At 37.3% G+C, this 16,790-nt stretch overlaps 2 protein-coding genes across 6 annotated transcripts in view; both read right to left on the reverse strand.

The window, feature by feature from the left end:
• The window catches only part of LOC115220443 (syndetin), a 64,562-nt gene extending 50,483 nt beyond the window's left edge, over positions 1-14,079 (reverse strand). Inside the window, exons 1-2 of one of the 2 annotated variants that reach the window (XM_029790572.2) lie at positions 14,062-14,079; positions 55-166 (exon numbers count right to left, since the gene is read on the reverse strand). In XM_029790572.2, the coding sequence (XP_029646432.1) occupies positions 55-96 (42 nt within the window). In that variant the 5' untranslated portion in view covers positions 97-166; positions 14,062-14,079. Of the gene's footprint in view, positions 1-54; positions 736-14,061 lie in introns of those variants that run through there. The other variant, XM_029790573.2, reaches the window with a different exon arrangement.
• The window catches only part of LOC115220502 (rho GTPase-activating protein 6-like), a 164,431-nt gene that overhangs the window by 803 nt on the left and 146,838 nt on the right, over positions 1-16,790 (reverse strand). For 2 of the 4 annotated variants that reach the window (XM_036509996.1, XM_029790638.2), the window contains exon 14: positions 14,367-15,293. In XM_036509996.1, the coding sequence (XP_036365889.1) occupies positions 14,459-15,293 (835 nt within the window). In that variant the 3' untranslated portion in view covers positions 14,367-14,458. Of the gene's footprint in view, positions 1-14,365; positions 15,294-16,790 lie in introns of those variants that run through there. The other 2 variants (XM_036509995.1, XM_036509997.1) reach the window with 2 other exon arrangements.

Below are 16,790 nucleotides of genomic sequence, written 5' to 3' on the forward strand. Positions count from 1 at the left end.
CACGTATGTGTGTATGTATGTATTTTATGGAGAGAATGCGAGCCACCAACTCACCTGTTTGCCTATCAACAGCTTCAGTTTCTTCTTTATATCCATTACTGCAACTCCATCAGAGAGAAGAGACGGCCACAATGACAACACTACACACAAACTAATAAATTATGAACTATATATAGCGAAGAACTGTGCTTTATATATCCCAATCCAATGCGTTTTACGACAGAGACAATATATATACGTATGTATATGTGTGTGTATATATTATGTGTATATATATATATATATCCCAGTCAATGAAGTGACATTACATATATATATAGATATATGTATATACCCAGTCCAATGTTGTATGATAGAGAGACACACAGAGTATAATATATATATGTGTGTATTCCAGCCAATGCGTTATGTATTAAGTTCAGTGGAGAGGTGACATTTCTGGAGATAGAAGAGTGTGAATATGAAACGGTGGACGTTATTTGAAGGAGAGGCGAAGCGGAATGAAGAAGAACATCGCCATTTTTCCAGTAACGATAACAGCGTCACCTGGTGACAAGTCAACGAAATAACTCCCCATAACTCGTCTCACCTCCCACTTGGAATGCAGCCGTGTGTCGGTACGGGTGCTTGTAGTGTAGTGTAGTGTTAATTGTAGTAGTGTAGTAGTAGAGTGGTAGCGTCGTAGGGAAAAGTGTAATGTAGCAGTGAAGTGGTGATTCTACAGGATCGATGAGCCACTCGTGATAGTAGTAGTTGTTGTGGCGGTGGTGATATCCGGGTAGTGGTGGTGATATCCGGGTAGTGGTGGTTGGTTAAGGCTATAACGGATGCTCTCCATTATATATGCATGTGTGTAGTTGTAGTAGTAGTAGTAGTAGTAGTAGTAGTAGTATATGTGTCTGTCATCATCATCATCATCATCGTTTAACGTCCACTTTTCATGCTGGCATGGGTTGGACGGTTTGACTGGGGAGTGGCAAGCCAGGAGGCTGCACCGGCAAAGTTTCAGCAGCTGGATGCCCTTCCTAATGCCAACCACTCCGAGAGTGTAGTGGATGCTTTTTGTCTATGTAAATATATGTGTGTGTGTGTGGTATGTACGTATGTATGTGTGGTAAGAAGCTTGCTTCCCAACTACATGGTTCTGGGTTCAATCCCACTGCGTGGCACCATGGGCAAGTGTCTTCTACTATAGCCTCAGGCCAACCAAAGCCTTGTAATAGGATTTGGTAGATGGAAACTGAAAGAAGCCCATCGTATATGTATGTGCGTATCTGTGAGTGTATGTATGTATATACTTTTTATCTTTTACATGTTTCACTCATTGGACTGTTCCCATCCTGGGGCACCACATTGAGGGGCCTTAGTCAGACAAATTGACCCCAGTACTTTAGGGTCTGGGAATTATTCTATTAGTGTCTTTTGCTGAACAGCTAAGTTACGGAGATGTAAAGAAATTAACACTGATTGTCAATTGATGGTAGGACAGACAGACAGACAGACACGCACACACATACACACACACAACACGTGCACACAAACATATATATGCAGATATATATATAGGCACAGGCATGGCTGTGTGTTAAGAAGCTTGCTTCCCAACCACATGGTTCCAGGTTCAGTCCCACCTTCAGCAAGTGTCTTCTACTATATCTTCGGGCCAATCAAAGTCTTGTGAGTGGATTTGGTTGATGGAAACTGAAAGAAGCCCAACGTACATATATATATATATACACACACACACACACATTTATGTGTGTGCGTCTTTGTGTCTGTGTTTGTCCCCACTCGCCACCATCTCTTGACAACCAATGTTGGTGTGCTTACATAACCATACCTTAGTGGTTCAGCAAAAGAGACTGATAGAATAAGTTCTAGGCTTACAAAGAATAAGTCTTAGGGTCAATTTCTTTGGTTAAAACCCCTTTAAGGCTGTGCTCCAGCATGGCCACAATCACATGTCTAAAACAAGTGAAAAAATAAAAATAAGAGAATATATATAAATTCGTTGGGCCTCACAAAGGCAATGACAAAAGACCGAGACCTCTGGAGATATGCTGTGACTGAGAAGACCTGGCAAATAAAGTGAGATCACAGCTGTAGCCAGTGCAGTTAAGAAGTACCTTTGAACTGTCAGGTGATATAGCGTGCTTGAGGAGACCTATTGAGTCAAGTAAAATCAAAATCAAAATCAAAAATCAAATCACAATCAAAAATGGAAATGGTAGTTGTGGCCAATGCCAGTGCCACCTGAATGGCTTCCATGCCAGTGGAACATAAAAAGCAACCACTACACTCTCAGAGTGGTTGGTGTTAGGAAAGGCATCCAGCTGTAGATACCTTGCCAGATCAGACTGGAGCCTGGTGAGGCCTCCTGGCTTGCCAGTCCCTAGTCAAACCATTCAACCCATGGCAGTCTTTGGTCTTTCACTGATGATATCGTTTTACTTAGAAAGAAACGCAGTTATTCTGATTTAATTTTGAATGTTTTAGCGTTTCCTATCTTTGAATTTAATTTCAATTTGTTTTTTGAACTTGAAAAATACACACTGAATGTCGAAATATCGTTCAACCAATAAAATATCAATTGCAATCACATCATACTCTTCATCTTGTCTATTATTATTATTATTATTATTATTATTGAGTGAGAGAGCAGTGCATGCAATCAAAGTGACACTGGGGTACAAATATACGAAGCCCAGTATACCCATCATGACTACTCATCTGATAAGGGTACACCAGACACATGCATCACAACCATATGTGTGCGACATGGTGATCTCATATCAAGATAAACAACGCATGACCTTGCAGGTGGGGCCCAGTTAGAATGTTCTTCTGGTCAAGGAACCCATCCCGCTCAAAAGGTCCCTGAATAAGGGTTGTTTAAGGATGTTGAACGAAGCACCCATGTTTCCAGAGGTGAATTATTCAAACCCCAAAGAATCCCTCTCAGCACATAGCTATGATGTTCCCCCCACTACTTCTGCTCGTGATCAGAGATGCACATATTGTCAGCCACCAAGGGACATGCTCAATTGGTTAAGGTCAAGCAACTGACAAGCAAATCTGTGGTATTGAGCAGAATATTTGCTGTAGCCCATCTTTTATACCAAGACAAAACAATGTACATGATAACACTTCCAATCAGTTAAGATCAGAAGCCATGAGAACCACTGCCTGGTACTGCATCAGGGCATTCATTACTATTATTATTATTATTATTATTATTATTATTATTATCATTGTTATTATTGTTATTATTATTATTATTATTATTATTATTATTATTATTTGGTAAGCTTGCAAAATCAAATGGGGCAACAGAGAAAATACTCAGTGCCACTTCTGCCTCTTCACATCTGAGTTCAAATCCCACTGAGTTTCCATGAGTTTTAAGTGTCATGCTAAATAAAGCATTTGTCAGATGCGATTCAATTGACAGTTTTTGTGATGAATTGGAATCTTATTATCCCAGTGTTCTGTACTTGTTGGAGTATGTCGTTGTTTACTATTTGAACATGAATGTGGGAGAATATACGTAGAGGAGGATATTGATTATCAGTCTTATATGTAGACATATGCACACATACATTCAAATCAACTGCAGAGTATTGTGAATTTATTTGAGTTCTGTTGCTTGATAAAAATTAGTCAAGAGGGAATTATGAATCTGCCTGCATTTAGTGAACATTTCAGATCATTTGTTTAAATAATTATCTGAGGTCTTGAGTTTATATCAAATGAAAAGTTTTCTCGATGCATACACATTGGTGTATATTGTTTTAGGTCAGTATAGCGCCCCCACCCCACAAAAATTATTAATTTTTGTATATTAATTCCCTGGTCTTTCAATTTCCAAATATAGCTTTCAAATAGCAGTGACATTCCTCTTTCCTTTGTTTAAAAAGATGAAAAAACACTTGTAGTTGTGTCTTTTGAAATTTCCCTCAGTCATTCTTATGTTGTGTTTTCAAGTAAAGTCATTGTTATTATTATTAGTTAAGTTTATTTCCATGAAACTTTCTACCAAAGTTCTCTTTGATGCTCTGTAACCATTTGCTTCTTTGTTTGTAATCCTTGTGTTATTTTCCTTGAAATTAGTAGGTCTTTAGATAATATTGTATCAATATTTATAAAAATCATTATATGTATGTCCTGGTGCTGATATTCCTTTTGCCTTCTCCTCATAAACATCCATTAGGCATTTTACAAGTTCTTGACACCTGCCAATATTTGGTACCACTATGAAGATGGTTGCAGGAAATTCCTTTATTCTCATGACCTCCCAAGAATAATGGACAGAGAAAATCGATGGATGGATGAATGGATACCATTATTTGGTATCAGCATATTGACCATGTTCTTGACTCACACCATTATTTTAGCGCCAATAATACATTTCCTGAGTACTTTGGGTTCGAGAATTACACAGTGTTCTTCACACACACACACACACAAACCATTTTTCTAGTGCCAATACATTTCTTGTGATCTTCCCATACAGAAATCCTTTGTGTGTCTCAAGGAATTACCATTACTGACAAAATAACAACAGCAATCACAAACCACCCATAGACTTTCTACATGGCTGCTTCTCCTGCTAGAAAAAGCAGCTAAATCTTCCTCAAAATCACACTGTATCGGTTTGAAAACAGCAGACCCAGGACATTTAGATAATGTTGTCCAAGATACACAACATGTTAATAAAAGACAGGATGGTAATGGCTGGAATGGTTTTGATTATGGGTCAGCTTGATTGAGGCTGACCTCAATTTCAATAGCAGCAGCAGCAATCACAGATCATTCTGACCTTACAGGTCATCTAAATCAGCCAATCAAATGCCATCAAATAATCTTTTGCCTCTTCACATCAGATAACAACTGGTTTACACCACTTCTATCAAGACATCTTCCACAGCTTTTTATCTTTTATTTTATTTTATATCTCATATCACACTTGAAGCAACAATAGGCTAAGTCAACCTTGGTCAAACTGAAATGCTGAAAGGCATATCAGTAAAAAAAAATTTGAGGTGTTGCTTAACCATTGTTCAGAGCTATGTCAAAAGCGTTCCAACAGTGACCACCCTATCAAAACTTAATAATCCAATGTTCTTTTCCAAGAACATACTGAGTGATGTTACTGCTATTTCTAGCAGTTTGATCAACCATGCAAAGGCTCTTTCAGTAGCTTGCATCAGTAAAGTAGTAGTAGTAGTAGTAGTAGTTGTTGTTGTTGTTAGTAATGGTAGTGTTTTAAAACCCCAGGCATCTATAAACGAGTAGAATTATGACCAAAGGATATGTCAACCATTATTTCTGTTATCTCAAACTACATTGTACTTCTCTGTGCTTTTAGCTCTGTCTTCAGCTGTTTTTTAGGGTGTCCTCTCTTCCATCACACTTGTAGGTTCCAGATATGACTTGATGTATAATGCAGGGTGTTGGTTTCCTTAAAGTGTGGCCTTTTGGATTGTGCTGAGAAGATCTGTTAAGCCAAGTCGTGGGTGTCGCTGATGTCACGTAAATGGCACCTCTGCCAGTGGCACATAAAAAGCATCCAGCATAATCTGTAAAGTGGTTTGCATTAGGAAGGGCACCCGGCCATAGAAGCCAAGCCAAAACTGACTGGAACCTGGTGCAGCTCTCTGGCTTGCCTGTTCCAGTTAAACCGTCCAACCCATGCCAGCATGGACAAGGGACATTAAATGATGATGATGATGATGATGATTTCACATGTTTTCTTAAGGGAAGGCTTTCTTCTCTGGGGTCAAGTTGGTTTTGAATTGTCATCGATACTTCTGTATCCTTGCTTTTTTTCTAGGCACAAGTGAAGCCCTACCAAGAGATTTCACTCTGCTGGCAGAGGTCTCAAGGTCGTTGAGACACACAAACAACTACCCTGCAACAAAGACTGAACCTTGTGGTGGTTAATAGAGGGCAGTGAGTGTATTTTTCATGGCACCAGCACTAGTGAGGTCCCCATGTCCTTAACAAAGCTGAAAGAGTCTTACGACCTTACATCTTTGCTCAGATCCCAGTCTCTTTAAGTGTGAGCAGCATGTGTGGCAGAGATTTGTAAGATAGAGAACTGAATGATAAACTGGAACTGCATCAGTTGCAACAACAAGGAATGCTCCAGTTGGTCTGATCAACGGAACAGCCTGCTTGTGAAATTAACACACAAGTGGCCAAGGACTCCTCAAGCATACGTACCTATTTCTTTATTACCCACAAGGGGCTAAACACAGAGGGGACAAACAAGGACAGACAAACGGATTAAGTCGATTATATCGACCCCAATGCATAACTGGTACTTATTTAATCGACCCCGAAAGGATGAAAGGCAAAGTCGACCTTGGTGGAATTTGAACTCAGCTCGTAGCGGCAGACGAAATACTGCTAAGCATTTCGCCCGGCGTGCTAACGTTTCTGCCAGTTCGCCACCTTAACGTAGTTCTCAGCATGCGTACCCTTAATGTACTTCTCAGTGAGACCCAGAGTATGACAAGGCTGGCCCCGTTTGAATTACAGGTACAACTCATTTTTTGCCAGCTGAGTGGACTGGACCGATGTGAAACGAAGTGCCTTGTTGAAGGACTCAAAGTGCCACCAGATATCAATCTCACAGTCTTATGCCTTTACACTGGATATCCAAACAACTAAGCCATGGGCCTTCACAATAGAGATAGACAACAAGGGAGATATGTGACAGGAGTAGAGTCAGTGATAGGGGCACTCTATATTCTAAGGTAGGGCAGATACATTCATGAAATGTATAACCAAGGAAATACCAAAATAACAAAATGCCAAGAACACAACACATACCAAAATGGAAACAACAAAAAACAAGGAATTCTCCAATAAATCTATCATTTATTTCTCTCTGAAAATTATTTCCAAAGAACACGGTAAAGAATGAACATTATTATTATTCACTTGATTCACAAAATATAACAGTTTTGTTGTATTTTTTTAGGTGGAGAGGGTGAGGTTGTTCTCCCCCACTTCACCTCTGTAGTTTTTATTTTTTTTTTTTTTTAAGGTGAGCAAAACATAACAGAGACAAAGAAAACCATCAACTTTGTCCCAAACCTGTTTCTACACACAGGGCTGGGGTAGATACCAGATTTTTATAAACATTTGCTTTGAGCTTTGGTGAAAAACAATACAAAATAAAGCAGTTTTTTTAATCAATTTTTAGTGAGAAGACTTAGTTGTATTTTTTTTTAATCATAAATTATATAGTTTTAAAATTTTATTTTTATGTATGTATGTCTTTAGTAAATTTTTTGTTTTTAAGAGGTGTTTCTTAGTTGTGATTTTATGAATGAATTCATACAGATGGAATTAATATGAGGGTATTGGTGGTGGAGATGGTACTAGTGGATATACAGATACATACATATTTATATATATGTGTGTGTTTGTGTGTGTGTATGTATATATATATATATATATATATATAAATATATATGCATATATATATATATTATGTAGTAGTATATGCATATCACAATCGTCTTCATCTTTACCATAACTTTCAACATTTTAATACCTATTTTCCCAAACTTCTATTGACTGGAAGTGGACACTGTATGAAAAATCTCCAGCTGGAGCAATCAGGCATCGTTTTCTACGTAACATGTAACATCCTGAGATCTCATCTATTTTTCCGTGTGTGTGCGTGTGTGTGTGTTAAATTTTAAGAAATCTTGTTAAAATGATAATGGAGATGATGGCTGTGAAGACGAAAATATTTGAAATGAAAATTTGTAAAGACAAAAACAAGATGGAAAATAAAATAAAAGAATAAAATAAAAAGGACAGGTATCTGTAGGGATTGAACACACGTTCTCTCTCTTCCTGCCACATACACCCTTACAATTATCTTACCCACTGATCCCCGATTCCTGAAACTCCAATAGCTGAAAGGTATGGAACAAAAGCTGTCTAGCTATGGTGCAAGGCAATGGGATCAAACGGTGTGGTAGACATAGTTGAGAGTTCCTGGAGCAATCAGAGAACTCTCTCCATAGCCCAGTTTGCCTGGCTGACAATAGACCGACACATACCAATTCCACTTCAGAGCGGCGATTGTCCATAAATGTTATAATTTTTCAATGTTACTGCTAAAAGGACTTTGAGACAAGGTAGGTAACTCTGCAGACCGTATTCTCTACCTTTACAGAGAGCACTCGCCATTTTAGTTATTTCCTGTTGGAAATATTGTCACCCGACACGAGTGATATGGGTGGATATACAGAGAAATATATTTACTACAGCAAAAAGAAACATTTTTATACAACTAGTATTCATCCATAATGTTGAATCATTCTTAAAACTTTATCTAAAACTTGAATAAATCAGCTTTCACGCAACCAATATGTAACAGGTCAAACATATTGTGTTCTATGGGTAATAGGCATTATTAATTTCCAAATATCGTATTTCTCGGTCATCAAAAATGCTGTTTTATGTATGTTTATTATAAACTATCGTTTAATAAAAGCCTTGGCGATGATTAATGACCAATAGCAGTTTTTATTTTTTTCTTTGACGAATTTAAAATGTGACCTTATTGACAACCTCACTTGTATATATATATATATATATATATATATATATCTGAAAACAAAATAAACTGGTTTTAAAAATTTGCTGATGTTTAAATTGGTAATAAAACTCGATACTGCTACTTGTTCATCTTTTTGAAAAATAATTTAAAATCTGATAATTGTATCAATAAAAATAATGATCGTTTCCATTATTGACTCAAAGCCTAAAATGGTGGTGGGGACAAATTGATTATATTAACCCCAGTGCATAACTGGTACTTATTTCACCAACCCTGAAAGAGATGAAAGTCAAAGTTGACCTTCATGGAGTTTGAACTCAGAACAAAAAGATGAAATGTTGCTAAGAATTTTGCCCAGTATGGTAAAAATTCTGCCATCTCACTGCCTTAGCAATAATAATAATAATAAGCCTTTCTATTGGAGGCACAAGGCCTCAAATTTGAGGGGAGGGTATTAGTCGATTACATCAACCCCAGTGTTTTACTGGTACTTAATTTATCAACCCCAAAAGGATGAAAGGTAAAGTCAACCTCAGAGGAATTTGAACTCAGAATGTAGCAACGGGAAAAATGCCACTAACCATTCTGTCCAGCAAGCTAACAAATCTGCCAGCCCACCACCTTATATAATAATAATAATTATCATTATTATTTCTACTCAAGGCACAAAGCCTCGACAATTTTGGTGGGAAAGGGGTTAGTGCTTATTTCATGGACCCCGAAAGGATGAAGGGCAAAGTCGACCTCAGCAGAATTTGAACTCAGAATGTAATGGTAGACAAAATACCACTAAGCATTTCATCTAGCGTGATAATGACTCTGCCAGCTCGCCACCTTATATAATAATAATAATAATAATAATAATAATAATAACATTAAGAAGAAGAAGAAAAAGAAGTTTCGAATTTTGAGGCAAGGGCAGTAATTTTAAAGGAAGGGGTTTAGTCAATCTGTTCGACCCCAGTACTTCACTGGTACATATTTTATTGACCCCAGAAGGGTGGAATGTAAAGTGAAACCTAGAGTAATATCAAACTCAGAACATAAAGGGAAGGGATTAAATACTACAAGGGACCTCGTTTGTTGCACCAAAAGTTCCATCCAACTTTAGCAGAATTCTACAAAATTAAATATAATAACTGTTGTTGCCTAATCTCCATGTCAATCCTAGTTGAGTAGGCAGCTGATAAGTGACATTCCAGAGATGACCACCTCACTTCTTTAAGAGTATCTAAAGCTACACTAATGTATTGCTCCTTTTTATGAGAGCAGGGTGTGTTATGAGGAAGGCCCTGTTGCTATTTCTAACAAGCCAAACAACATCATGTAGGTCGCTTGCTGACTCATATAGTCCATCATCACGCATACAGGTGAGCAGTATTCTAAACAGGTGTGTCATAAAACAAGCCACTCCCACCACCTCCACATTACACTCCATCAATATGTTCATTTCTTCCTTTTTCTTCATTGTTCAAGATAGTTCTACATCATATTCATTCCATTGCTAATAATGTCACCAAATACCTGATGAGAGGGGGAAATAAGAAATGTGTGTGTGTGTGTGTGTGTGTGTGTGTGTGTGTGTGTGTGTGTTATACATACATAGAAACATACATGCACAGAAGGTGTTTGGGTTAAATTAGACGCTTTTTTTATGTCTCCTGTTTTTCATGATCAGCTTGGTGTATTGATGAATAGTCTATGGCATTGGAAAGCATAAGGAGTGAAGTTGTAGATGAGCAAAAATTATCTGACATGGAGGATTGGAAGCCATCTGAATATTGGAAAAAAGATTTACTTGTATCAGGATGCTTTGTGCCTGGTATCAAAATGCCAACGGCATGATTGCTACTCAATGCTTTGCGAACACTGGAAAGGCTGTGAGATGTGACATGGACAGCTGCAATGGAGACTACGAAGCCATGGTCAGCAGGAACGGACACAACAGGCGTTCTGATTGTGTCTGCTCACAGGAATTTATCCAACAACTGAAGAACAAGGTGATGGAAGATCCAAGCAAGGAAATCTAGGCTTCTGTGAGAGAGATGGGCTTTTGAGTTGTCACAATGAAGCTGGCCCTGAATGAGGACCTCTGCTACCAATCATACAAAAAGTGTAAGGGACAAATTCTTATGACCAAAACCAAGAAGAACCACTTGGCAAAAGAAAAGAATCTCATGAACAAACTGAGGCATCCTGTGAGCAGGGGATGATCTGGTCCTTCTCAGATGAAAAGAGCTTCTGCCAGGACCAGTTGAGTAACATCCACAATAACAGGTGACATGCCTATACTCCATGCGATGCCTTATGTCATGAAAACCAAGGTCCCACAAACTGTGATGGTCTTTGGGTGTGTCTGCAGTGAAGGTGATGTCATGTCATCCCACATCTTTGAACAGGGTCTTAGATTCAATTCAGATGGTTATGAGGCTGGAGAGGGCTGCTGCTTGAAGGCCATTTGTGCGGGAGCAGGATTTGGCTCCTTGCCACACCTCTAGAAAGAATTAGAAGAGGTTGTTGCAGAGATGTTCTGAGTTAACCAGCCCCAATTCCTGGCTTCCTAATTCCCCTGGTTGCATTCCCGTGGATTATTTTGTGTAGGACGTGGTTGAGAAAGAGGCCAACTGCTCTGCTTGCAACACCAAGGCCAAGCTGGTAGACAAGGTCAAGGACACAATGAGGAATTCAATTTGCTGGGTTCCATAACCTTCCTGAGGCTGTGGTGGAAGCGGAGGACAACAACTTTGAGTAAACTTTTATCTCCCAGCCATAATCTGGTTTTAATATTTTGGGATTTTTAAAATATTTTTTTTAGATGAGATATTGTGTTTTCTATTTCTTTTATGCAAACTGTCCAATTTAGCCTACCCCGCCCTGTGTTTGTGTGTGCGTATGTATGTGTGTGTGTGTGCGTGCGCATGTGTGTGTGTTGATATACACATACATGTATATAGATATATTTTTATATACACACAACATCATATGAAGAATGGGTCACAGCCCAAACACCTTCCCTGCCCTCATAATCACACCATGTGGATACGTATGAATACAGGTATGCATGGATGTGTGTATGGATGTACATGCATTTACGTATGTATATAATTTTATAAATAAGACAGACTTTGTATATCATGTTATATAAAATATATATACATGTGAATACATCTATCTCACTCTCTCTCAAAGTGTGTGTGTGTGAGAGAGAGTGTGAGTGTGTGTATGTATACATGCATATATATATATGTATGCATGTATGTACATATATATATTTACGCTCATACACATACAGAGACCTACTTCCAGAATTGCTTGAATTTTGATAATCTATATATATATGCACACTTGCATGCATGTGTGTATGCATGTATATATGCTTCTGTATGTATGTCTGTGTGTATGTATCTACGCATGTATGTATGTATGTATGTATGTATGTATGATGTATGCATGCATGTATGTATGTATGCATGTATGTATGCATGCATGCATGTATGTATGTATGCATGCATGTATCTACGCATGTATGTATGTATGTATGCATGCATGCATGTATGTATGCATGCATGTATCTACGCATGTATGTATGTATGTATGCATGCATGCTGTATGTATGCATGCATGTATCTACGCATGTATGTATGTATGTATGCATGTATGTATGCATGCATGCATGTATGTATGCATGCATGTATATGTATGTATGTATGTAAGTATGTATGTGTGTATGTATGTATATATGTATGTATGTATGTATGTATGTATGCATGCATGCATGTATATGTATGTATGTAAGTATGTATGTGTGTATGCCTGTATGTATGCAAGTATATGCATGTATGTATGTATGTATGTAAGTATGTATGTGTGTATGTATGTATGTTTGTATGTGTGTATGTATGTATGCATGCATGTATCTACGCATGTATGTATGCATGCATGTATGTATGCATGCATGTATCTACGCATGTATGTATGCATGCATGCATGCCTGTATGTATGCATGTATATGTATGTATGTATGTAAGTATGTATGTGTGTATGTATGCATGCATGCATGTATGTATGTATGTATGTATGTATGTATGTGTGTGTGTATGCATAAATCTATTTCAACCAATTTCATAATCCAGGCTCATGCCTTCCTTTTTTTATTTGTTTTCTTTCAACTGTTTATATATATTTTTACGCTTTTATTAAATTTTTTTTGCAATGATTTTGTTTTTTCAGAATTGTATCTCAAGGCTTGTAGAGTTATCTACCTTGATTAAAAAACAACAAATAAAATATATAACAAAAAAGACTTATATAACAATAAAATATTGGCCACTTCGTAATTTTACTCTTAACTGCTTCTTCTCCTCTCGTTCCATCATTTATTTTTGCTGCTGATTATTTTTTTGTGCATTATATACAGTTTTGCTGCAATATTTTATACATTGAGTGCATAAACTATATACACACACACAGACACACACAAACACACATACGTACATATAAACACATATACACACATTTACAGATACAGGCACAAACTCATATATACAGAATCACACATCGAGGGCATAGATTATTTGCACACAGACATACACACACACACATATATATATATACACACACATAATATTAAACATAAATACATATATATATATACAAATATATATATATATATATATTATATATATATACATATACACACACATATGTATATATATAACTATATATATATTTATATGTATAAATATATATATATATATGTGTGTGTGTGTATACACTACATATATGCATGTATGTATATAATAAACACAGTTACACACATATGTTTAATAAATATATAGGATGTCCGGATATTATCTTTACAAATTCCACACTTTTCGACTTTAAGTTGTATGTGTAATTTATGGACACCCTGTAAACTTTAGCCTTTGCTGTGGTAACAGAACAAGGGCTTAAACCAAATGTGGTAACCAGGCTGTCGAGTTTCACAGGGAGGAAGAAATATGTCAATTACACATCAGGATTATATATACATACATACATATACATACACACATACACACATATATATATACATACATACATACACACACACACACACACACACACTATATATATATATATATATATATATATATATATATATATATATATATTCATATATGTGTGTGTGTGTTTATGTATATACACAGGCATATGTGTATGTATATATACATACATACATACACAAATACAAACACATACAAACTCACACATGTATATGTACGTACAAGCATACACACACATATATATATATATATACTTCTATATATTTATGTATGTATATACATCAATACAATCACATACATGTACATTTTTCTGCTTTGTGTGTATGTGTGTGTGTGTGTATTTTAACAAATGTGCACTCAGTTGATGTACATGTATATGATGTGCACATACATATTTATACATCTTTTTCAGTGTGCACAAAAATATACTTATATATATATATATATATATATATATATATATATATGTTACTTATACATTCACAGAAACACATATACACACACAAACATAATACAAGTACACTTTCTTTTTCACACATATACACCCACTTTTAACAGCCCTTGCAAATTTTTCTTGATAATAATCTGCAATATATATATATATATACATGTATATATATATGTATGTATATATGTGTGTATATATATAAATATAAATATATATTTATGTATGTATGTATGTATATATATAAATATATATATATATAGTGTATATATATATATATAATATTTATATATATGTGTATATATGTGTGTGTATATATATTTATACATACGATATATATATATACATATATAGATATGCGTCACATTTTCCAGGAATCCATTATACCAAAGTCTCATGCTCCTTTTTTTCTTCAGATTTGTCTGAAGTTAAATGACCCCATTGGCGCCATCTTTCTCTTTGCCATTCTGCAATTCTCTGCAACTGAGAGTTTGGTGCTTTGAGAGGCGGTCCTTGTTGCAAAGAGGTGAATGATGTCGGAGGTGTTGATGATGATGATGGTGATGACAATGATGATGATGTGGTGGTGATTCTGGGAGGAGTGGATGCAGGAGAGCTTTCTCTTGAGTGAGCTAACAGTCTTGAGTAACCTGTCTGAGAGAGTTCTCGTTCAGATTTGGAAAGCCCCAGTTTGGGAGAGCGCTGATCTACGAGGTGGACCGATGTAGATGGAGTGAAGTATGACGACGATGATGATGATGATGGTGGTGATATAGAAGAAGAACACAACCCTGGACAGCTGTTCTGCCTAATATACTGTGATTGCTGTGGAACTGTCAATGTGGTATTTGATGTTTGGCTGCCTGATGCCTGCAATTGCTGTGTGTTTCTGACAGGAACCGAAACATTAAGGCCGGTTGGAGAGAGTTGGAGGTCAGTTGATGTCTTACAGCGTTGACGAAGAATCATTCTTGCTTGGCGTCGGTGGTAATCGGGTCCGGCTTGACGTGGGTCGGTATCGTCACGTTCAGAATCCGATGGGCAGGATGTGTACGAAGACTGGGAACTGAGTTGTCGGTGGAGGTTCGCACCTCTGCTGTCTCCAGCGTCAGAAACTGAAGAACATAATCGATGTGTCTGGCGAGGGTGGAGATTCTGTTGGCTTTCACCCTCACTAAACACACTCCCATAACTAGTTTCCAAACCAACATCAACTCTGTAGAAATTAAAAAGAACGAAATTTCAATGAAGAATACATCTACTCAAGAAAAGATAACAAAAATATAAATTTAGTTGTCAAATAATTTACTAGACATGTATAAAATGTTACATGTGACTGGAAACTACATGTCTACATGTATCCCAGCTGAAACTCCAAACATAAACTCTACACCTCAACAATGAATGACACCTGTAGTTATAGCGTCCAGGCTGTCTGATGCATTTCTTTCCCAGTGGAGCATTCGTAAAAATTTGCTGCATTTTTGAGTTGCAGCCAGAAGCATTACTCTGCGAGTTGGAATGTTAGGACCAACTTTTGAATGTAGTCAGTATTTGTAAGGGCCCCATGGTGAACTCGTTGCTCAGACCAGCTCAACCCAGCCCTGGTGAATGCTATCACAAGTGTATAAGCAGAAAGTATAGATGTGAAATGTTAAATTAGGTCTCATGAATTACTCCGAGAAGGGGAAAAGGAGAGACACTATGCACCGATTAGCAAACATCTTGTCTACATTAACACAACTACAACCAACACACTATGTCCTCACTACCACACACTACTACTACACCACCGCATATCATGTCTTCTCTGTCTTTGAGGTGGATGTTCTCGAGCCAGGTACTCTTTCTGTCACACCAACCCTCACCTGCTTCCAAGCAAGAGATGTGTGTGTGTGTGTGTGTGTGTGTACGGCTGAAGACATGTTTTTATATTTTGTCAGTGAGTTCTCTTTTTTTTTTGAGACAATTACTTTCCAATTAAAAGTAATTCTTTGACGAATTTTTCAAAACAAAGTTTCTCTTAAGATTGTGACTTGTAATTAATCTCATTAACAGAATCCACGCAACATTAACGAGTTTCATTAACAAAGCGTAGGAGTGGCTGTGTGGTAAGTTGCTTGCTTACCAACCACATGGTTCCGGGTTCATTCCCACTGCGTGGCACCTAAGGCAAGCGTCTTCTACTATAGCCTTGGGTCGACCAAAGCCTTGAGTGGATTTGATAGACGGAAACTGAAAGAAGCCCGTCGTATATATATGTTTGTGTTTGTCCCCCCAACATCGCTTGACAATCGATGCTGGTGTGTTTACGGCCCTTGTAACTTAGCGGTTCGGCAAAAAACCACCGATAGATTAAGTACTAGGCTTCTAACGAATAAGTCCTAGGGTCATTTTGCTCGACTAAAGGCGGTGCTCCAGCATGGCCGCAGTCAAGTGACTGAAACAAGTAAAAGAGAGAAAAAAAAAGAAAGCATTACGATTCCCTCTTTGTTGGTTTATCCAGAAAAGCTGAAATTCCGCTCATAAAGGGAAGTAACTCCCAATAGCTTATGATTTACTACAAAAGCAAAGCTGACGAATATAAAGTGAAAGATTCGATACCGAAACACACCGTTATTTTCAGTAACTTAACACAAGTTCTTCCATTCATGTTTTCGTTGCTGGAAGGAAGACGGGCGGTGGTGTCTGAGTGACAACAGAGCGAATCAAT

Source organism: Octopus sinensis, linkage group LG16 (genome assembly GCF_006345805.1).
Source record: "Octopus sinensis linkage group LG16, ASM634580v1, whole genome shotgun sequence".
Classification (NCBI taxonomy): domain Eukaryota; kingdom Metazoa; phylum Mollusca; class Cephalopoda; order Octopoda; family Octopodidae; genus Octopus; species Octopus sinensis.